Source organism: Drosophila eugracilis, unplaced genomic scaffold, assembly GCF_018153835.1.
Source record: "Drosophila eugracilis isolate 14026-0451.02 unplaced genomic scaffold, ASM1815383v1 contig_2154, whole genome shotgun sequence".
Classification (NCBI taxonomy): domain Eukaryota; kingdom Metazoa; phylum Arthropoda; class Insecta; order Diptera; family Drosophilidae; genus Drosophila; species Drosophila eugracilis.
In genome coordinates, this window is record NW_024573038.1 from 2,188,002 (window position 1) to 2,207,243 (window position 19,242).

A 19,242-nucleotide genomic window follows, 5' to 3' on the forward strand; every position below is an offset into this window, starting at 1 on the left:
GTTTCAATTTAAGTGCCTAAATTAATAACTAATTATCAAAGACCGTTTATCTATATTAAGTCTGATTTATTTTCGAATTCAAAATGGTATTTCAAAACATTTTCGGAGTGTAGCGCATTGGGCCAGTCTTTATAGTCCTGCGGGTGTTCTTACCAATGCTAGCTTGATTTTATTTGTCACGTTGTCCTGTGTGTGATGCCCCTCATGTTGTTGCTACTACTGGTGTGCTGGTGTGGTGCTGTGTGTGCGTGCTCTCGTCCTGCTGATGCTGCCACACCCCTCATACCTCACCCGCCCTTGGCCACGTTTCAGTAATTTTCATAACTGGCTGAATGAGGGACGAGGAGGTGGAGGTAGAGGTGGCAGGAGGCGGAAAGCAGCTCAAAAGACGACCAAGAGCAAAGCTGAGCAATTGCCAAGTGCCGGGCGAGTACGCAGGATGTGGACAAAAACATTTTCGGCTGCCACACCGCCTCCAACCTCATATATTAAACGGGGGGGGCAAAACTCAGGGGGAGCACGAGTAAATATTTTTTTAGCTCCTCCGCTTATTGTGCTGTGCATTTGCTGAGGTGCCTATCGTCAGACTTGTTTGCATTATGCGGCGTTAATGACATCCAAAGTGGGGAGCTGCCCCCCGAGGAAACTCTCCACTGTCGCCACCATCTACGACATAATTCACAGCTGCCTCACACTCGGAAAATTTAATTTCCTTAAACTTCCCTCAACTGTTCAGTGAAATTTTCATAAAGGTCGTCCTTGACATGGTGTCCTGCAGCTCTGGAAGTTTTGTCTACTTCTATGATGTTGATTTCTTGAAACTTTGATGTTTGACATAGATCTCAAATTGTGTATACATTTTTATACATTTTTATTATTTATTTTAAGATTAAAGTCAACATAACTATTATTTTTTGTGAGTGCATTTCATGCTAATGATGCTTCCCGCGTAGCTCACTTGGGAAACTCCTTGCGCCGCTTCATTATCTTGGTAATCCCGGCCACCATGGCCACCTCGGGCAGCGCCAGCTTGGCATCCTCTTGGAAGTCGCAGCGTCTGGTTAAATGCAGCCAGGTTCTTTCCGGATTCAAGGACAACGGCATCTGCAGCCAACTGACATAGTCGATTTTCAAAGAGCCAGTAAGCAGCTGGTCGAAGGGGGTGTTTCCAATGAAGAACATGGACCTTAGCACCGAGGTCTTGGCCTCCTTGATGTTCTGACCCTGAATGCCTTGAAAAGGACTCGGATCATTATCACCCGTACCCAACTGCTCGAGTAACCAGTCCTTGTTGAACTTTAAGTAGTTATACACCACCTTCAAGGCTTGTTTTCCTATATTGGTGGTCAAGACATCGCTGACCAGGACTTCGGCTATATAATCTGCTATCCCCACATCCAGCTCCATGGCATAATTATTTGGTGGACTGTGGCTCAAGCGATCTGATTCTGCATTCGTCAAGGCTAAGTCATCCATTTTAATCGTACTCACTGCACTCATTCCTCCGGCCCCTCGGTTGTTACTCCCTGCAGTCTGACCAAAGTCCGTATCCAAATTGATACTTTCTTTGGCCTGCTTAAGGAACAACTCGATCTGGTCCGTGTGCTTGTCGTCCTCGTCGATTGAGCAGATTGCCTCCGAAATGGAGTAACATATGGCGGCCTTGTCCTCGTTTTTAGCTATAAGTAAATATTAATAAATTATCAAAACATATATTAAAACATATTTAATTAATTAAATAATAAAATATGTAAAAAACTTAATTCAAGCATAACATCTACTTACCCTGCTCATACATCTCGGCTGTTTTTATTAGTTCTGTATAGAGTGCTGCAAAAACCACCTGCAAGAGCACTGAATCCCCCAAAGGCCTAGTGGAAACTGGTATGATGTCCTGTAGCAAGGAGGCTATTTTGTACAGCCCCTCGGGAAGGCAGTCCCAAATCTCAGAGACGCAGGTTAGAGCTAAAGACATCGCCTGGTACATACTGGCTCCGTTTTCCACGGCATTGACTAACATATCCACCACGCAATCCAGAACAGGGTAAACAAAGTGCATGATGGCTTCCAACCAGGGGGTTCGCTTCTGGTTCCACACCTGTCGCTTGTCGAGGCAATCACTCCAACCCGCGATGGCATGCTCCTCCAGGGTTTTAATCAAGCAGGATTTAATATCTACCGCCTTGCCAACAGCTACCACTAAGTAGGTGAGTGAGAGGACAATCTGGTAGTTGGATTGACCTACAGGATCTGTTTCAAAGAGATTTAGGAATATTAAGAAAATATTTTTAATAAGACTAATCTTACCTATATCCCCTGCTATAGAATCTGTTACATTGAAGCACTCTCCCCGGCACAAAAAAGCCTCACACTTTTGAGGAGCGCCTTGAGCGCTAGTGAAAGATATTTTGGCCACGTTTTTAAAGTTTTCCGAAGATGGTAAATACTGCATCAGGTGGCGCATTATAATTCCAGTGAGATAGGCATCTCTCATCAATAGAATCTTCAACAAATACGACCAATCAGCCTCCGGAAAGGCAAGTAAGACCCTCAAATCCAGGGAAATCGCAGTGTTGGTGGAAAGATCCGAGAACTCAGTGACCCATTGACAGGACTGCTCCTTGGGAAAATATCTGGGAAGAGCGAAAATAATCCAAGCACTGGGCAAGCCATGGCGAGAGCTAAACATTTCCATGTTATCCAATCCTTTACGGAAGACCTATATATACATACAATGTAATGTGGATATAACATTAAGAAGAAAAATGACTTTCAAAAGCCCTACTGCTTACCTTAGAAAGCACGCCTAATGGAGAACCCCTTAAGAGGAGGCAGTAGAAGAGCTCCCTGCATTTAGCATGAATATCCCTAATGATGACACTCTGGTTACTCAGCTGCAACCCCACATACGCCTCACCACTCTCACAAATATGGGGCAGTAGCTCAGCGATGCAGAGCAACATGTTGCAGATATCCACCAGATGGAGCGTGGATCTAGCCACACTGGTCACAATCTGGGTATACCGCACAGTCAGAACACTCAACGTTTCGTTTAGCATTCCAGCGAATATCTTTTGAGCCATTTTCGGAGGCACCGAATTCCACAGATCGGTTTTGGAGCCCCTCATGTAGTGCCACCACATCTGAACGGTGTAGGAGCCCCTTTCCGACTCGAAAAAGGGTTGAGTATCCTCCCAATGCAGACAATCGGCATCTTGCATAATATAAAGTAAAAGCAAACGGCAGTGGAGATCCAGGAGTCTTTCGGCCAAGGCCTCTGACATCTGGGAATATTGCTTGAAACTGAGCTTAAGAGCTCCTCCCTTTTCATCGCCCTTGGGGGGACATATGGTAGTGGTGGCTGCTTGCATGTAAACACTCAAGGAGTTCTTGACCAGCGAGGCAGCTCCAATAGTGGCAGTGAGGACAGACAAATCGGCGTGATCCAGGGACTCCTGCGAAAGACGATGAATGTGCTCCAGAAGTAAGTCAGCAGACTTGGTCACCAGCTGCACAAACTTATCTGGATCAGAGGTCTTTACGGTGACACTTGTCTGCAGTGACCAAAGCATTTCTATTAACAATGTTTAAATGTTTAGGTTAATAGAACTTACGAAATCTCCCTCATTCATTTCCTTTTCCGTGTGCAAAAGTCCAGATGGCTTTCGGTAGGAGGCAAAGTACTCATCTTCCCACCTAAAGCAAATAAAAGCATTCTCGTCGGTAACTAATTTTGTATATTTGAAATTTAAGCCGTATATATTTCAAAAATAATTTAGGTAAAAGTAAGAAACTCATTTCTACTAAATTAAAAATTAGTTTTAGCATTGTATTATTCAAGTTTTTATTAATTGAAACACATAATTATATATGTTTAAATTTTTATGTTTTCTGCTTTTCTTTACTCTAAAAGTAACTCTTGTAAAACTCTTGATTACTCTATATTTAAGTTGCTGCATTTATCTGCATTTGTTCTTAGAGGTTATCCGAGTTTTTTTTTAACCCAGAAGCAGTGGGTCCCTGGACGTCCATCTTGCATTATTCTGGACGGATTGTTTGGTTCACAGGTGGCGGAAGACCATTTTGTGGCTGCGTTCATCAAAAAAAGGACTTTAACCCGCAGTCCCAAGCCAATAACAACGGCCTAGTTAAACTGATCACAACTGTAGTGTACAAAGAATATATAATGCCCATCTGCATTCTCCAAGATCGTAGGATGCAGACCTTCGCCGACGAATTGGATTATTTAAATGGAACTGCATGTAAGCTTTGGGTTGCGGAGCCAAGCTTAAGAAGAGTTGATCGAATGCCTAAAGCATGTGGAGTTCTAGACAAGAGTCAGTTCTGTGCCGGTAACAATTTTCGAGAATCCTGCCACGAGTCCGTCGGCTTTACTACATTTTACGAAACCGAACCGTTTAGTTTGGAATCTTAAACTTCGACCAGGTAAATTGCTCTACCTCGCATGTTTACACCGACGTGGTGAGATTAGGCCAATTGATCGGCATGGTTAATGCTCTGAATTCCAATGATAGTATTCAGCAGTCGTCTTTGACTTCTGAACTACTTAAGCTTCGTTTCAGGTTGCAACCGAATTAAAATATAATATAAATATATGCTATTTCAGGTACCAAAAGAACAATTTTCTTTTTATCAAGCAGTATAAATAAATGTGGATTATAAGCCTTGGACAAATAAAATCTTCCCAAATATGAATAAATATGAATTTTTTAAAACTAAATTAGTAGTTAATACTAGAAACGAAAAAAAACCTACCATCTTATTAATTTAATGGCTGCGAACGAAGCGTAACGAGGAAAATCTAGTTTTCCACCGACAACTCCAGAGCAGATTGGTTCCTGAAGCACCCGTTGATGAGTCTGTTGATTGGAGATACGTTATGTAATGAACTACTAAGGCATCCTTACAGTTTCTACCTGGTAAAACTCAAGATCGCGCTGCAATAAAATCGGCACTCTATCCATCAAATTCCCCTCTTCAAGCACCTCCATACTATAGGTATTTTTATAAAATTTATAAAGTTGTACAAATAACAAACAAACTGCCTAATGTGAGCTAACAATCAAACAGTTTAGTTAGTTGCCAGGGGAACAGAAAGATTAATAAATCGAAAACAAATAGCGATAACTTTATCAGGCTAAAAACGAGCTTAAACTAATATTTAATGTGATATTTGAAATTTTAAGTGTATAAAGCTAAGAAAATAGTTGAAAATCTTTTTCAAGCCAAATCAAAGTTAATTCTATGTAAACAAATTAATTCAAACTTATTCTCTTTGAAGAAAAATAACGCGTTTTATTCGAAATATAAAACAATTACTTTATTTTGAACTAAACACCTGAAAGTATGCTTTTTTTTTTGCTCACTGCACTCAACCTCTCAATTTTTTTTAATATTATTGATAAGACGCCAACGGAGCTCCCCACACTCTCTCTTTGCATTTAAGTCAGTTTACGCCTGCGATAAGCTGGCCACAAAAGCCGACTCGTCCCGCTGGTTCAGCATTCAGATCTGCCCTCAGTTGATAATTGACTTGCGACTCGGTCAGTCAGTCGTTCTTTTAATCCAGACACCTACAAAGTGAGTACCCAGGCCGCCTTAATTAAGATGCTATCAGTGGATCCGCTCTGCTGGGGATCTAAGAAAAATTTCCAGCCAGCAACCAGAAAACTGTCGGAGCTGTTATCGCTCGATAAGAGTGGTATCAGGTCGTAATCAGTAATCCATAAATCTCCTCTCGTTCTCCTCCTCCAGAAATACAATTTTGTATTTAGAAATATAACTAAACTTGCACTCACAAAAATATAAATGGTTTCTAAATGTATTATTTAGTATTGTCATTATATAAAAAATTGAAATTCAAAGAGGATTCACTTAAAACAATAACATTTGAACAAATTTAAGGATAATTTATTGATTTTATGCTAACTAAGTTTATCTTTACAAATCGTTAGAAATGTAAAAACGAAAGTCTGGACGACTGATAACGGCTCTGATAACAAATATTTTTGTAATAAACCATTTATACCTTCTCTTTAATCCAGAATGTGGACACATTTGAGAAATCTTTCGAAGCTGGTATTGCCACGCCGATTAGTCACCCAATCCGCTAGCTACTCTTCGTCCTCATCATTTTTGATCGACCAACCGGAATACAGCTTCCTTAAGGAATTGGGCCTAGAGCGCGACAATCCAGGTGTTTATTCTGGTCAATGGCAAGGTCGGGGTCCATCCGTCACCAGCTACGATCCCGGAACTGGTCAACCAATTGCCACAGTGCGTCAGGGAAATGTCCAGGAACTAGAACAGACCATCGGACTGGCAGTGGAAGCCTACAAACAGTGGCGACAGGTTCCAGCTCCCGTTCGAGGGGAAATAGTGCGCCAAATCGGAGATGAACTGAGAAAGTACAAGGAACCTCTGGGAAAGCTCGTCTCGCTGGAGGTGGGTAAAATCTACAGCGAAGGCCAGGGAGAGGTTCAAGAGTTCATAGATATCTGCGACTATGCGGTTGGTCTATCCAGGATTTACTCGGGTCAGTTGATCAACTCCGAACGTGCCGATCACTCGATTCTGGAAGCCTGGCGTCCCCTGGGAGTGGTGGGCGTTATTTCGGCTTACAATTTTCCCAATGCTGTGTTCGGCTGGAACGCAGCGATTGCTCTGACCACTGGTAATAGTGTACTGTGGAAAGGTGCTCCCAGTACGCCCTTGGTCTCAGTGGCCACTACCAAAATTGTGGCTGACGTGCTGCGCAGGAATAACCTTCCGCCTGTGGTGACCCTCTGTCAAGGAGGAACTGATGTGGGTCAGACTTTGGTTGCTGATAAAAGAGTAAACCTCGTTTCCTTCACCGGCAGCTGCCAAACTGGACGAGATGTGGGCGTAGAAGTCCAGCGAAGATTCGGCAAAGTCATCCTTGAATTGGGCGGTAATAATGCCTTGATCATTGACGAATCTGCAAACATTAAAATGGCACTTGACGCTGCACTCTTCGGCTGCATTGGCACCAGTGGTCAAAGATGTACTACCACCAGGAGGATTATTGTGCATGAAAAGCTGCATGATCAATTTGTAAAGGCACTGGTTGGCAAATACAAGCAGCTAATTCCCAAGATTGGACACCAGCTTGACGCTCAAACGCTGGTGGGTCCCGTGCACACGCAACAAAACGTGGAAAATTACAAAGTGGCTATTGAGGAGGCCAAGTCCTTGGGAGGAACAGTGGCATTCGGAGGCAATGTTATCCAGCGTGAAGGTTTTTACGTAGAACCCACTGTAATTACAGGTTTGCCCCACGATGCCAGTGTCGTCCATCGTGAAACCTTTGCCCCTATTGTTTACATTCTCAAGGCCAAAACCGTCGACCAAGCAATCGAATGGAATAACGAGGTGGAGCAGGGCTTATCCTCCGCCATTTTCACAGAGAACATCGGAGAGGCCTTCAAGTGGATTGGAGCCAAGGGTTCAGACTGTGGCATCGTGAACATCAACACAACCACCAACGGCGCTGAGATCGGAGGTGCTTTCGGAGGAGAAAAGGCCACAGGTGGAGGTCGTGAATCCGGATCCGATGCCTGGAAGCAGTATTGTAAACGGGCCACCATTACTGTCAACCACTCCGGGGAATTGGCGTGCGCCCAGGGTGTTGTCTTTAATGTAGAGTAAAAAACAGATCAATTTTAATGTCTTCCTATTTGCTAAAATTTAAAATACACATATAATGTTCCAAACTAAAAGCATCTGAGTTATTTCTTCCTATTCCTTGCTGATGTCAAAACGCCAGAAGTCGACCTCGATATCCTTGGACTTGTGTTTGTGAAATTTGTAGCTGGCGTCAATGTTGTATCGGAGTTCGGCAATCACTGTAGCGCGGGCGCCCCACTCCTGGGCCTTCTTCTGAATGTAGGCCCTGGGGAAAAAAATTTTAATTAAGGAATTCAAAAAACAGGATAGTATACTTTATTATTATTATAGTTATTCTATTCATTATCCTTTTCTATCTTTTTGATTATGCCTTCATCTTTAAAATAATATAGATGAGAAAGTCCTTTCTAACATCCTTTTCGTTTCAAAAGTGAGGTACAGCGAAATTTTCTAATACTAACACAAAGCAACAATAACTGAGCTAAAAATAAATAAATAAACTCTATTGCCAACAATTATTAAGGATTGCAAGAAATTGAAATAAAATTTTTATTTGTGAAATTTCTTGACAGAAGTTTTCTTAGATTTTTATAACTACAACCAAAATTATTTGTCATTTTACTATAAATTATAATATATTTAAGAATGAAGATGCACCACGTCGTTTACATTAGGCTTTAGGTGTAAAGCAGCTGCAGACAGTTGGGGCCGCTGCGGCAACAACCATTCCCGCAGACTGGAACAACACCGGAACTGGAGACGCGACGACAGAGGAGTGGTGGGCCGCGGTAATCGCGTCGGTAACAGAGGCGCTCACACACAGTACCGCCCACTTGGACCCGAATGACGGTTTGACGACAGTGGCCGCCACCCAAGATCTGCGCTTGGGCAGGCAAATACGTCAACAGACCCACTAGCAAAGCAGCCAGGATCAGCGCGCAACGAGAGAGTGCCATCTTACTTATTGATTCTACTTGATATAATAATCTTTGCTGTCGTAGGTGCTACTGAGTTTTATAGCTGTCTGTTCATCAACCAATCAAAAAACAAAAGCACAAACAGCGGTAAGGAAGAACAGAAACCAAAAATCGTAGCCAATTGTTTCTGTTGTTTAACAGAAACAAAAGATCATGCACCTGTTTATGCATGTTACCCGTAGAGCAAAGAAGGTCTTCAATAATAATAGTATTTTTTCGAACTGAAACCTATCTTAAGAAAATATTCCCTAGAAGCTATAGTTATTGTTAAAAAACAATCTTCCTATTTATTCAATATAAGCACCTATTGAGTTTAAACGACTCATTTGAAATCTCCACTATCAATTACCTTCTTCCTTTGCGAAACCAAATTAAGTTAATTAAGTCTTACAATGCGCTCACCTTGTTGACGTCTTGTGCAGGGAATAAACAGCTTTGTTGGCCAACCGCAGAGCCACCTCCAGGAATCGCATGTCCATGCCTGCATTGTGTTTTGTTCCAAAAGGTGGGTTCATCACCACCGTGTCAAAGGACTTCTCCCACTTGCTCTCCGCCAGCTGCAGAACATCCGCCCGGACGCAGTCGACATTTGGCAGCTCCATCTCCAACACATTGCTCCTGAATGTATCCACTGCATCACCGTCTAGTTCGAAGCCCACCGTGAGTTGAGCGCCCAGGAGAGTTGAAGCTATGCTAAGCATTCCGCAGCCACAACCCAAATCTCCCACTAACTTTCCCTCAATGTCCTCGTGCTGCGACTGCATATGATGGGCCATACAGGCAGCTATGTGCGGCGGAGTTGGGTATTGTTCCAACAAGATCTTGGGTTGCTCAAAGCCATCAACGCCCTGCAGGTACTCCTCCAGCTTCCTTAGCTTCATCCGGGCCATTGCGAATTCTACTATTTAGTGACTGTATGGCTGGGCGGGGCGTTCGGTGTGGTGGGTGTGGTTGCGGGCGACGGCAGCGGCTCCAGACGAGGCAGCACGGGTATAAAACTATTTCCAAAATACGAATCCTGAGGTACAAAGAAGCCCAGAGTCGTAGAGCTCGTTGGATTAAATGCAGAGCGGGCGGTGGATGTGGCATTGGAGGCAATGCCGGCCTGGAAGTCGGGATTCACTGTCGTTGGTTGTCCCAGTAATTGGGGAGCGGGCATCTGAAAGAAAAGTCCAGGTGAACATAATGAATTCGCCATATTCCGCACTATCTTACCTGATTCGTAGGGCTTAAACCTAAGTTTATGATCCCGCCCGCGAGCAACTGCTTCTTCGTCTGTATCTCCTCGAGTATCTTGCGGTTAGTCTCGGCTTGTTGAGCACTTGTAGTTGGAAAAGCCATCAAATAGTCTAGGTCTACTTGTTAAAAACTCGGAACTAAATGGAAATGGTCGGAAGACGTGCTACTCCTGGCTTTTCCACGCGATATCGTACGGTCGCACGATTTTTTTAGGGTGACTGTTTTACGAAATCAAAAGTAATTGAGGTATTCCCGCATGCCAAAAGGATCTATCTCCAATAGAGGATTAACTTTCGTTTGGAATGCCTGTCGAAAGACTAAAATTTAATATATTAATAAATAAAAAATATATATAATATTAGAATATAAATATAAGTGGGCGGCTTTTATTGCTGTGCAATTTTTCAGTATTTTTTCGATGCCTTGATATGGTCACACTGACAGTCGCAGAACGTTAGCAGACAACAACAAAATAACATATTTAATTACAATAATCACAAACACACATTATTAGTCTTTTTGTTATCCCCACCAAAAGAATTCACAAATCGCGCGAAAGTCCAGAAAGTAAATAAATCAACATGAGTATGAGCGACGACGACCGAGACATTGACATCGAGAGTGACGTAAGCAAGCAGAGCAAAGAAGCCTATACGTGTGGGATTAGGCGGATTTTAATGACGATTTAATAATTTTTGTAGGATGATGGGGACTCGGATAACGGTTTGGGCTCCTCTCGCCACACGAGCACCGCTAATTTCACCCAGGTGACTATTAATGCGGTTCTCATTAAAGAAGAAGAGACTGCGCACATTGCCTTTTTGTTGATAAACAGAACGCACATGTTGTTGTTGTTATGAAATCGTGATTACATACAACTGAGGTCACAAAAATAGAAAAACTGTTTATGGATGAAAGCCACGCGATTTGAAAATATTGCTTATATTTCTATGAAAAATCATTTTCTTTAGTATTAATGTTTTATTCAAAATTTGAAAATTGTACTAATATCTCTTAGTGATAAACTAAATATATTCTTACATGTTTTCAAATAGTTTCAATATCACTTAGTATAAAGGTACTCAATACATTTTTTCGAAATAAAATAAAACCCCATTACAATTACTATTAGTCTGAACCCACCTGTATGTGAGATAAGGTTTTCTACACATGTATTACTGTTTCTTTCATATGTAAATTTGTATGTTTCATTGAAGGCCGAAAAGCGAGCTCATCACAACGCCTTGGAACGAAGGCGGCGGGATCACATCAAAGAGAGCTTTACTAATCTGCGAGAGGCAGTGCCCACGCTTAAGGGCGAGAAGGTAACGGAATGCACCTACTGCAAGCAAGGAATAACAAGAATAATCTGCTTTAATATTACCTTGGATACTCAGTTCGAAAAATATTATCAATTTATTTAACATTTTTCACGATCATTAAATACCTACAATTTTGCTATATATTTTAATTAGGAAAATCCCTATATATTCGACTAGATCGTTTACATTTATTTTAACTTTTTATTTACAGGCAAGTAGAGCTCAAATCCTGAAAAAGACCACAGAATGCATACAAACGATGAGGCGGAAGATAAGTGATAATCAGAAGGACATCGAGGAGATTAGGAAGCAAAACATCATCTTAGATCAGCAGAGTAAGCTCAAACTTGATTTAAATAGAAATTTACAAATTCATTAAAGTTAACTTACAAATATTCAGTTCGAGCCCTGGAAACTCCAAATGGCGATCACATATTAGAATTTCTTAGTGAAGAAGAATTGGGCAGCGAAGAGGCCGACGATGATGACCTCGACCAGCCCGACTTCAGCAGACGCAATAAAAAGATGAAGACCTTCCATACATAGCCGCCTTGCACGTCAAAAATACTGCAAACTGACGTGTTCCGGTTTTCGCTTTCACCGAAATATTGAATAGTTTCGTCGATTTAGGTTTACCTTAGAGTTGTGTTCCCCAAAAGCAATAGACCCCTCTCTCTCCCACCCCCTAAAGTTGTGAAGGAATTGTTTTCAAAATGTTAGATTCGATCAAATTGCGTGAAAATGAAAACTGTAACAAGTCCGATAATCATAATCATCATTAGCTGTAAGTTCATAAAGTAACCCACCCTATCGACCTTAATTAGTATGCGAGCGTCTTTTGTACTTTGAGCATATAATCACTTCTGCGCGAAATAATAAATTGTAAATTAATACTTTAGTTAAGACAAAATTGTTGATTTTTTTCCCCCATCTAATGGTTTTATTATTTTTACATGTTTAGTTTCCTTTATCAATTCAATCATTTTGAAAGCTTTGACCGTTAAAAAAATCGTTTTCTGGGGTTTAAACTATCAGTATAAAAGTTATTGGAAACATTATTATTGCAAAAGGCAACTTCAAGATTTTTAGTAGTGATTGCTCGGTTTTCCAGAAAATTATTATCATTTAACGTGAATCTCAATTCCGCCTTAAAATGAAAAACAGTGGTAGTTCATAAGCTTGACTCAGTTAACTTTGACAGAAAATTATCACAGTTTTAACTTAAATCCTTAGAAATAACTATTCATTTTTGCTTCTGGGGATTCGGTAAAAGAAATATTACTCCAAATTAAACACTACGATGACTTTTTAAGCAAAATGCAATTTTTCTACACTAAACAATACAAATCTGAAGGTATATATTTTATAAAAATTAGCAACAACTACTTGAATTTAAGGGTCACCCAGAGGATGAAGAAAACGAACAGGACGAAGAGAAACATGTAGCACATTTGGCGGGCACCACCACCCTGCTTAGCCAGACGCATCACCCGAGTCATGGTGTTGCCCAGAAAACCACTCGTTCGATCCATATCGTCGTCGATTCCACGCAATAGTTTGTCCTGATACCGCACCTCATTGCCAATATCGATGGTGAGTGACTTTAGGGCTCCGATCTTCTGTTTTAGCTCCTCCGCCGCCTGTTCGTTTTCCGCCTCCAAGGAATCGTGGCTTGTTGGATGGGGTCCCGATGGCTGTTGGTTCAGAGGCTGATATGGGTAGTTATTGCGGCGCATACTGCTCCCTGTATGTGCCAGTTTGGCATACGGATTGCTGCAGATCAAGAGAATGTTATTAGTTGAAATTCCAGAAATCTTAGTCCCTTTCAAGTGACACGTAAACGTAAACATGAAATCTCACCCAGCGGCAGAACAGCTGTTGCGATGTCCGTTTCTGGGGTCAACCTCTGTGGCTGACTGTGCACTGAATGACTTCTCCTGACTTCTCTTAATTCCCGAATTTGGCTGACTAATGCTTCACTTAAGTAAATGAAATGATTTTAAATCTAATGCAATTGTCGGTCGCCAAGCAGTATGACCAAAACGTAATAAAGAAAAAATATTATTTTTAATTTGTTTTTTACGATATTCCTTTAACCTATTACTACAATTTATTCTCGGACTATATCGTATCTTTTTTTGTTTATGTACAATTTTCTACTTTCGAAATATAATTTTTGGAACTGTAATATAGATTTTCTAAAAAGCTTACTACCTAATAAATTAATGAATGAATTGCTTTTCGCATTTTTTGTATTCTCATTACAAATATATCATAAAGAAATAACTTGTTAGTAAATGTTATTTGTAAATACATATTAGTTTTTCTTATTCCTTATAATAACTCAACAATGGGTTAACCCGCGTGACTATTACTTTTAGGGGTGTTCTGTGCGTTCCCGACAACAGTCACACTGATCTAGTGTTTAGTAACTTTAGGTAATTTTGGCCAACTTTTTAGCTTGCCGCTTTAGCTTGTTGTTCCCATTCGCTTTTATGACCTGACCGTGAAATCAATAAGCATAAAATATTTAAATCCGTGCGCTGGCAAGTGCGTCATCATCGAATTCAGTGGTTCACCGAGATAATTTGGCCTTTGCGTTTGAATTTTCATTGACCCTGACCAAGTGCACCTGTTTGTTGTTGTTGCTATTGTTACTGCTCTTTCTCTTCGCTTAATCTTCCCCCTTCCCTCCCCCCAACCTCAGTTGGATGATCAAAAAACAATCAGTTTGCGTAATATGCGACAATAACAATAACAACGTATTCGGGGTGATAAGAACTCGGGCACAATGAACCAGCGAACACGCGAGTAAAGTTACTGATAAGCGCTGCAACTCTTTTTTCCAGATTTAGCATGACGGAATATACGGAGGTCTTGCCCCACAATGGTATAATGGATGGTATCGCGTCGGGAGTGGGGGTTCCCGTGGAGGCCCTCCGACTGCTCCTTACGATCTTGGCTGGTAAGCTAACTAGTAACTAGTGGCTATTAGTTTTTATACTCTTAAACTATTAATGTTAGAGCAATTTAATACCGTTCTTACATTAAAAAATCAAATTAGTATACGATTTAAAATACTCCCACATTTCATTTAACTTTTCGTGTAGATATAGGTTATATGTATGCACAAGTGGTTTATGCATGAGTATATAATTCAATTTATATAAACCCTCGACATCTTTTGATAAAATTGGAATGCGATCATTAACATTTGGCTCTAAGAGAAAATCTCTAGTTTTACTTATAGAATCAAAAGTTCTAGGTTATTCTGATCATAAAGATAACAGGTATACAAATTAATAATGTGCATTAATGTGCCATAATTGTATTAATAATCGAAAAGTTTTAAAAGCGCATAACATTATAAAAATAAAGTTTTAAGGATTTTTAAAGTTCTACTTAAAAGTTAGTTTAACAAAAATATGATATTGACATTTAATCAAACAACATTATTCACTACAATTTGTTTAGCTTAGTACTAATTAAAACAAAAACGTCAGAGACGGCAAAATTGTGCCTTTAATTGTACATAAATCAAAAATAAATAAAAATGTACACTTATAAAAAATTTTAGTTTTATTAACTCAAACAAGCCAATTATTAAATGCGTTTCTCCTTTCAGGTTATCCCTTGGCCGCATTTTATCTGAAATTCATTGCACAGATTTCTGATAAAACCTTGCACCACATTTTCTTTGCCGGATGTGGCGCCGGGCTATGCTACTTTAACTACGGCCACAACACATATCACTCCCTGGCGGCAATACTGACCACCTATTTCCTGGTACTCATCCTGCGAAAGAAAGCACAATTATTCCTGACCCTCAATTTTGTATTCCACATGAGTTATCTTTTGCTGGGTTACTTCTTCACCTCCAGCAATGAATATGATATTCTATGGACAATGCCTCATTGCATTTTGGTACTCCGAATGATTGGCTATGGATTTGATATCACCGACGGACTGAAAGAAGAATCTGAGTTGTCTAAAGACCAGAAGGAAACTGCTTTGAAGGAACCACCTTCGCTTCTGGAACTCTTGGCCTTTGCATATTTTCCTAGTGGCTTTTTGGTTGGACCACAGTTTCCTTATCGCCGCTATCAGGCCTTTATAAATGGTCAATTCCGTCAGCACGAGGGAAGTTTGGAGGCCGGCGTTCGTCGTTTTGGAGCTGGTGCATTTTACCTAATTGTTTGTCAAGTTGGATTGAGATATCTCCCCGATTCATACTTTCTCACCCCGGAGTTTGCAGAAGTTCCGTTCATCAAGAGGATATATTACTTGGGCTTCTGGGCCAAGTTCAGTCTGTACAAGTACATATCTTGTTGGCTGCTCACAGAGGGAGCACTCATCTGCATAGGATTGACCTACAAGGGAGAGGACAAGAATGGAGAACCAGATTGGTCCGGTTGCAGCAACGTGAAGCTAAAGCTGCTGGAGACAGGAAACACGATGGAGCACTATGTTCAAAGTTTTAATGTAAACACGAATCAGTGGGTGGGACAGTACGTCTACAAGCGTCTTAAGTTCCTTAACAATCGCACGATCAGCTATGGCGCGGCTTTGGGTTTCTTGGCCATCTGGCACGGATATCACAGCGGCTACTATATGACCTTCCTAATGGAATATATGGTCGTCAGCACTGAGAAACAGGTGAGCTTTCATATTGGGTAAATATTTGAAATTTAGAGTTGAATTAGGCAAAGTTATTAGCAATTCCAACAAATTTTAATAACCTTTTTAAACAATTAAGTACACAAATGGCTCCATAAAGCTTTTACGAAGTGATTCGTTTTTTGTGCAAGTGGGTTATAATGGGGCAATAAAAAAGTTAAGCAAAGCTTATCTGAATAGGAAAGTAAATTAAAAGCAAGGAGAAAACTTTGATAAGAACTTGCAAATCAGGAACTAATATGTTCTTTTGCTATTCTGTTTTAGATAACCCGGTTTTATACAAAAGTGGTGCTGCCCAAGTGGGGCCATATCCTTAACAACTCAGACATCTACAAGTTGCTGTACTTCATCACCCTTAAGTCGTACAACATAGTTTACATGGGATGGTGTCTCACCGCATTTGTGTTTCTGAAATACGAGCGATGGATTGTGGTGTACGGCGCGGTTAACTATTACGGATTCACTTTACTGTTCGTATGGGCAGCCTTTTACCACACATATAACCACTTTTTCTGGAGCACTTCCCGAAAAGAAATCGGCGAGAAGGAAAATTTGGAAGTCAAAAACACGGAACAACATAGTGAGGAAAAGAAATCCGTAGACAAGAAGTCTGATTAGAAAAGCGAAATGTAGAAGAAAATAACTGGCAGGAAGTTCTCAAAATTTTAGTTTGCCTTGACAATTGTTTGGAATTGGTATTAATCACAGAATCGAATTGTTTTTACTAACCAAATAAGGAGTTTTACCAAATAATATGCCACTGTAATTAGAGATTTGTTAACTAGCTATTCGAAAGCAATTTTATACATATATATCGTTTGCCTAGTCAAGGAGGAGTCATCCCCAAGTATGCAGTGTGCTTTTCGGCGATAAGATACTGTCTTATCTTGCCCAAAATCACACTGTCAGTCTTATAAATATATGTATTATGGAATTGTAAATTGTATAAGTGTTAAAACCGTTTAGTTCAACTAGAAGATCAAACATAAGACTATAACGAGACCAGGGTCAATGAAAATCAAACAACTTCTGTAACAGATTTCTTGTATTTGAAAGGAGAGCAGTATCTGAGGAGACTTAACTAAGCCATAAAGACAGTTTTATACCAATGCAAAGATGAATGCAAAGATATATTTTGATATGCTCACGATAAGTGCAAATTTCAGTAATGGAAAAGCGAAATAAATGCAATGAAATTATTTTTAAGTATACGGCAAGCATTTAATGGGAGATGGAATTGTAATGGGAAACGGTTCTTAAACATCATGCATTAGTTCATTTCTCTAAATGAATAAAAAGTTCTACGGATAATGATTCTCATGATCGCGGTAACTTATTGATAACTAATGAACCCCAAATCAGTTTTAAATGATAATGCATAACCGAACGGCAAAATCTTACAAACGGTTACAAAAACTGCATTTATACATTATTAAAATCTCTAAAACTCAAAAAGTTAAACCAACGTTAATATTAATGGTTTATTTATTACAATCATGTTAAACACCGCATTCAAAGGCATTTGAATTAATCGTAGATACAAGGAAACTTATTTATTGATCATAAAATAGTCATGAGAATGTACTGGGAGGTTGATGGGATAATGGAAATCTGGGCTCTAGTGCTCCATGGGCTGGGCATCACCTCCACCACCCTCGACACGACGCTTTGCTCCACCACCCGTAGTCGGATCCTTTTCTACCTCCTCGGTGATTTCACTGAACATGTAGTCGTCCTGGTACTCCTTTAGGATCTTGCTCGATCGATTCTCGTCCAGGAACAGCGAGTAAACCTTCTTCACATCCTCGGTGTTCACTTCGGTGGCCTTGCGGCGACGACAAACCAAATTGGCTGTGGTTATGAGTTGAATAGCATAGCGTAGGCTCGTGTCCGTGGCGATGCGTGTAAGAATGATCAGGGCATCCGGGTGCATGATGCAGTCCTCCTCTTCACAACGGATTTTTAGAATTTCCTTGACCTCCTTCTCAGAATACGGCACAGTGCGAATTATAATCATACGATCGAGAAGATCAATCGGAATGCCATGGGGACTGCGGTAGTTGGTGCCCCTGATGCGAGTGATCCCGCGGTTTGTGGCCATCACCACTACCGGGGCCATGTCCGATTCCAGGGCGCGATTTAGGAAAGAGAAGCACTCAATGTCTAGCATATGGACCTCGTCTATGAAAAGAACTCCTGGGTTTATCTCGGCCTTGCCCTCCTCACGCCACTCGAGAACCTTGTTGTTGATTTGGTCGCGCACCTCCTGCTTGATTTCACCAGTATCACCAGAGAACAGAGCCAAGAAACCGTGGGTGCGACTATTGATCACATCGATCTCATGCAGAGTGACGGTGTGCACCACTTCTTTGCGTTTCTGAAGCTCCCCCTCGGGGCACTGGACGAATCTGGTTTGGGCGCCAGTGGCATCGTAGTCCCTGGCTCTGGTGAAGCTGCGGCCCAATTTGTTAACCTTTCCGGAGGCCTTATCGATAGTGATCACATCGCCAGCCTGGATCTTCTCTTTCATGAAGCACTCGATGATCTTGTTGCCCAGATCATAATTGGTCTCCATCTCGGTGGTCTTCAGAGTTACCTTACCCACTTTCTGACCAGTACCTGTGGCGGGACGTTCAATTTGGATCTCCACCACTTCGCCTTCGATGATCTCGGTCTCCTCCTTGATGCGAACGCCAATGCTTTTGCGCAGTGCCTGTGAGAGAGCCTCGGTCTTACTCATTTCGAGAGAGTATATCTCCGATCCAGACATACTGGTGAATGGAGTTTCGGTTCCCAGAGCTTGGGCCATTCCCACGGCGATTGCCGTTTTGCCGGTACTGGGCTCTCCAGCAAGAAGGATGCATCTTCCGGCGATCTTGCCCTCACGGACCATCTGCACAACCACTCCGGCGGCTCGACGGGCATCTTTTTGACCCACCATTCCCTGGGAAACAACACGCGCCTCCAAGACATCGTCCAATCCCAAACCGCGAATGTGAGAATGGGCGCCAATGCGCTCGATGCGGGTAACATCGCGAACTTCGATTTTCTCGGTCTCGGCCATTTTGTAGTTCTGAAATATATTACTGGTTTAAACTTCTACTGTATTCCGATCTTTTCAACGACTCACTAGTTGTTTATGGGGTTTAAATAAGTTGCTAGGCACAAAATTCGGATAGCAAAACGCCGGGCCTGCTTTTGGAGGATAGTTTGGGCGTTTGACAACACTGGCACGACTAGCACATGCTGTCAATGATGGCAGAATTTTGAATATTTAGCTAAAATCAGATAGATATACTAGGATAGTTCTTGTAGTAGTTCTTCAAGAATTTTTTTTGTGAATAAAAAGGTTACAAGCT

The 19,242-nt window shown here is 41.2% G+C and overlaps 9 protein-coding genes across 10 annotated transcripts; 3 read left to right on the top strand and 6 right to left on the bottom strand.

The window, feature by feature from the left end:
* Positions 1 to 954: 954 nt before the first annotated feature.
* LOC108108464 lies at positions 955 to 5,073 on the bottom strand. Its single transcript, XM_017216519.1, has 7 exons — positions 4,938 to 5,073; positions 4,777 to 4,880; positions 3,615 to 3,696; positions 2,793 to 3,554; positions 2,308 to 2,719; positions 1,786 to 2,250; positions 955 to 1,679 (listed from the first exon to the last, which is right to left on the bottom strand). The coding sequence occupies exons 1-7, from the start codon at positions 5,010 to 5,012 to the stop codon at positions 955 to 957; spliced, it is 2,625 nt and encodes an 874-aa protein (XP_017072008.1). The 5' UTR covers positions 5,013 to 5,073.
* Positions 5,074 to 5,516: 443 nt separating this feature from the next.
* On the top strand, positions 5,517 to 7,760 carry LOC108108615 (putative aldehyde dehydrogenase family 7 member A1 homolog). The gene is made up of 2 exons (XM_017216714.1): positions 5,517 to 5,601; positions 6,066 to 7,760. Exon 2 carries the CDS (start codon positions 6,067 to 6,069, stop codon positions 7,687 to 7,689), a length of 1,623 nt encoding a protein of 540 aa, XP_017072203.1. The 5' UTR covers positions 5,517 to 5,601; position 6,066; the 3' UTR covers positions 7,690 to 7,760.
* Positions 7,682 to 9,535, bottom strand: LOC108108616 (rRNA N6-adenosine-methyltransferase METTL5). The gene is made up of 2 exons (XM_017216715.2): positions 9,048 to 9,535; positions 7,682 to 7,933 (listed from the first exon to the last, which is right to left on the bottom strand). The coding sequence occupies exons 1-2, from the start codon at positions 9,533 to 9,535 to the stop codon at positions 7,780 to 7,782; spliced, it is 642 nt and encodes a 213-aa protein (XP_017072204.1). The 3' UTR covers positions 7,682 to 7,779.
* Positions 8,346 to 8,624, bottom strand: LOC108108619. Its single transcript, XM_017216717.1, has one exon. It carries the CDS (start codon positions 8,622 to 8,624, stop codon positions 8,346 to 8,348), a length of 279 nt encoding a protein of 92 aa, XP_017072206.1.
* Positions 9,536 to 9,546: 11 nt separating the features above from the next.
* On the bottom strand, positions 9,547 to 10,080 carry LOC108108618 (SOSS complex subunit C homolog). The gene is made up of 2 exons (XM_017216716.2): positions 9,861 to 10,080; positions 9,547 to 9,804 (listed from the first exon to the last, which is right to left on the bottom strand). The coding sequence occupies exons 1-2, from the start codon at positions 9,984 to 9,986 to the stop codon at positions 9,547 to 9,549; spliced, it is 384 nt and encodes a 127-aa protein (XP_017072205.1). The 5' UTR covers positions 9,987 to 10,080.
* A 234-nt stretch (positions 10,081 to 10,314) lies between these two features.
* On the top strand, positions 10,315 to 12,104 carry LOC108108556 (protein max). The gene is made up of 5 exons (XM_017216637.2): positions 10,315 to 10,510; positions 10,586 to 10,651; positions 11,102 to 11,209; positions 11,418 to 11,541; positions 11,607 to 12,104. Exons 1-5 carry the CDS (start codon positions 10,466 to 10,468, stop codon positions 11,750 to 11,752), a joined length of 489 nt encoding a protein of 162 aa, XP_017072126.1. The 5' UTR covers positions 10,315 to 10,465; the 3' UTR covers positions 11,753 to 12,104.
* A 403-nt stretch (positions 12,105 to 12,507) lies between these two features.
* Positions 12,508 to 13,262, bottom strand: LOC108108557 (BET1 homolog). Its single transcript, XM_017216638.1, has 2 exons — positions 13,067 to 13,262; positions 12,508 to 12,979 (listed from the first exon to the last, which is right to left on the bottom strand). The coding sequence occupies exon 2, from the start codon at positions 12,940 to 12,942 to the stop codon at positions 12,589 to 12,591; it is 354 nt and encodes a 117-aa protein (XP_017072127.1). The 5' UTR covers positions 12,943 to 12,979; positions 13,067 to 13,262; the 3' UTR covers positions 12,508 to 12,588.
* Positions 13,263 to 13,563: 301 nt separating this feature from the next.
* On the top strand, positions 13,564 to 17,089 carry LOC108108552 (lysophospholipid acyltransferase 5). 2 transcript variants are annotated; one of them, XM_017216634.2, is made up of 4 exons: positions 13,564 to 13,644; positions 14,056 to 14,171; positions 14,832 to 15,862; positions 16,148 to 17,089. In XM_017216634.2, the coding sequence occupies exons 2-4, from the start codon at positions 14,063 to 14,065 to the stop codon at positions 16,499 to 16,501; spliced, it is 1,494 nt and encodes a 497-aa protein (XP_017072123.1). In that variant the 5' UTR covers positions 13,564 to 13,644; positions 14,056 to 14,062; the 3' UTR covers positions 16,502 to 17,089. The 2 variants fall into 2 exon arrangements, with proteins under 2 accessions (XP_017072123.1, XP_017072122.1); XM_017216633.2 differs by lacking the exon at positions 13,564 to 13,644 and adding an exon at positions 13,648 to 13,756.
* Positions 17,090 to 17,350: 261 nt separating this feature from the next.
* On the bottom strand, positions 17,351 to 19,128 carry LOC108108554 (ruvB-like helicase 2). Its single transcript, XM_017216635.2, has 2 exons — positions 19,014 to 19,128; positions 17,351 to 18,956 (listed from the first exon to the last, which is right to left on the bottom strand). The coding sequence occupies exon 2, from the start codon at positions 18,945 to 18,947 to the stop codon at positions 17,502 to 17,504; it is 1,446 nt and encodes a 481-aa protein (XP_017072124.1). The 5' UTR covers positions 18,948 to 18,956; positions 19,014 to 19,128; the 3' UTR covers positions 17,351 to 17,501.
* Positions 19,129 to 19,242: the final 114 nt, after the last annotated feature.

Bases quoted from the DNA above. Each gene is read 5' to 3' on its own strand.
- LOC108108464 (XM_017216519.1), bottom strand. From the start codon at position 5,012: ATGGAGGTGCTTGAAGAGGGGAATTTGATGGATAGAGTGCCGATTTTA. The intron at 3,555-3,614 runs GTAAGTTCTATT...TGGTCACTGCAG, and splicing joins AAATGAATGAGGGAGATTTC to ACAAGTGTCACCGTAAAGAC. The intron at 1,680-1,785 runs GTAAGTAGATGT...ATTTACTTATAG, and splicing joins AGCCGAGATGTATGAGCAGG to CTAAAAACGAGGACAAGGCC.
- LOC108108615 (XM_017216714.1), top strand. From the start codon at position 6,067: ATGTGGACACATTTGAGAAATCTTTCGAAGCTGGTATTGCCACGCCGA.
- LOC108108619 (XM_017216717.1), bottom strand. From the start codon at position 8,624: ATGGCACTCTCTCGTTGCGCGCTGATCCTGGCTGCTTTGCTAGTGGGT.
- LOC108108616 (XM_017216715.2), bottom strand. From the start codon at position 9,535: ATGGCCCGGATGAAGCTAAGGAAGCTGGAGGAGTACCTGCAGGGCGTT. The intron at 7,934-9,047 runs GTGAGCGCATTG...TTTTTTCCCCAG, and splicing joins CTGCACAAGACGTCAACAAG to GGCCTACATTCAGAAGAAGG.
- LOC108108618 (XM_017216716.2), bottom strand. From the start codon at position 9,986: ATGGCTTTTCCAACTACAAGTGCTCAACAAGCCGAGACTAACCGCAAG. The intron at 9,805-9,860 runs GTAAGATAGTGC...CTTTTCTTTCAG, and splicing joins GTTTAAGCCCTACGAATCAG to ATGCCCGCTCCCCAATTACT.
- LOC108108556 (XM_017216637.2), top strand. From the start codon at position 10,466: ATGAGTATGAGCGACGACGACCGAGACATTGACATCGAGAGTGAC. The intron at 11,210-11,417 runs GTAACGGAATGC...TTTTATTTACAG, and splicing joins CCACGCTTAAGGGCGAGAAG to GCAAGTAGAGCTCAAATCCT. The intron at 11,542-11,606 runs GTAAGCTCAAAC...ACAAATATTCAG, and splicing joins CATCATCTTAGATCAGCAGA to TTCGAGCCCTGGAAACTCCA.
- LOC108108557 (XM_017216638.1), bottom strand. From the start codon at position 12,942: ATGCGCCGCAATAACTACCCATATCAGCCTCTGAACCAACAGCCATCG.
- LOC108108552 (XM_017216634.2), top strand. From the start codon at position 14,063: ATGACGGAATATACGGAGGTCTTGCCCCACAATGGTATAATGGATGGT. The intron at 14,172-14,831 runs GTAAGCTAACTA...TTCTCCTTTCAG, and splicing joins GCTCCTTACGATCTTGGCTG to GTTATCCCTTGGCCGCATTT. The intron at 15,863-16,147 runs GTGAGCTTTCAT...ATTCTGTTTTAG, and splicing joins TCGTCAGCACTGAGAAACAG to ATAACCCGGTTTTATACAAA.
- LOC108108554 (XM_017216635.2), bottom strand. From the start codon at position 18,947: ATGGCCGAGACCGAGAAAATCGAAGTTCGCGATGTTACCCGCATCGAG.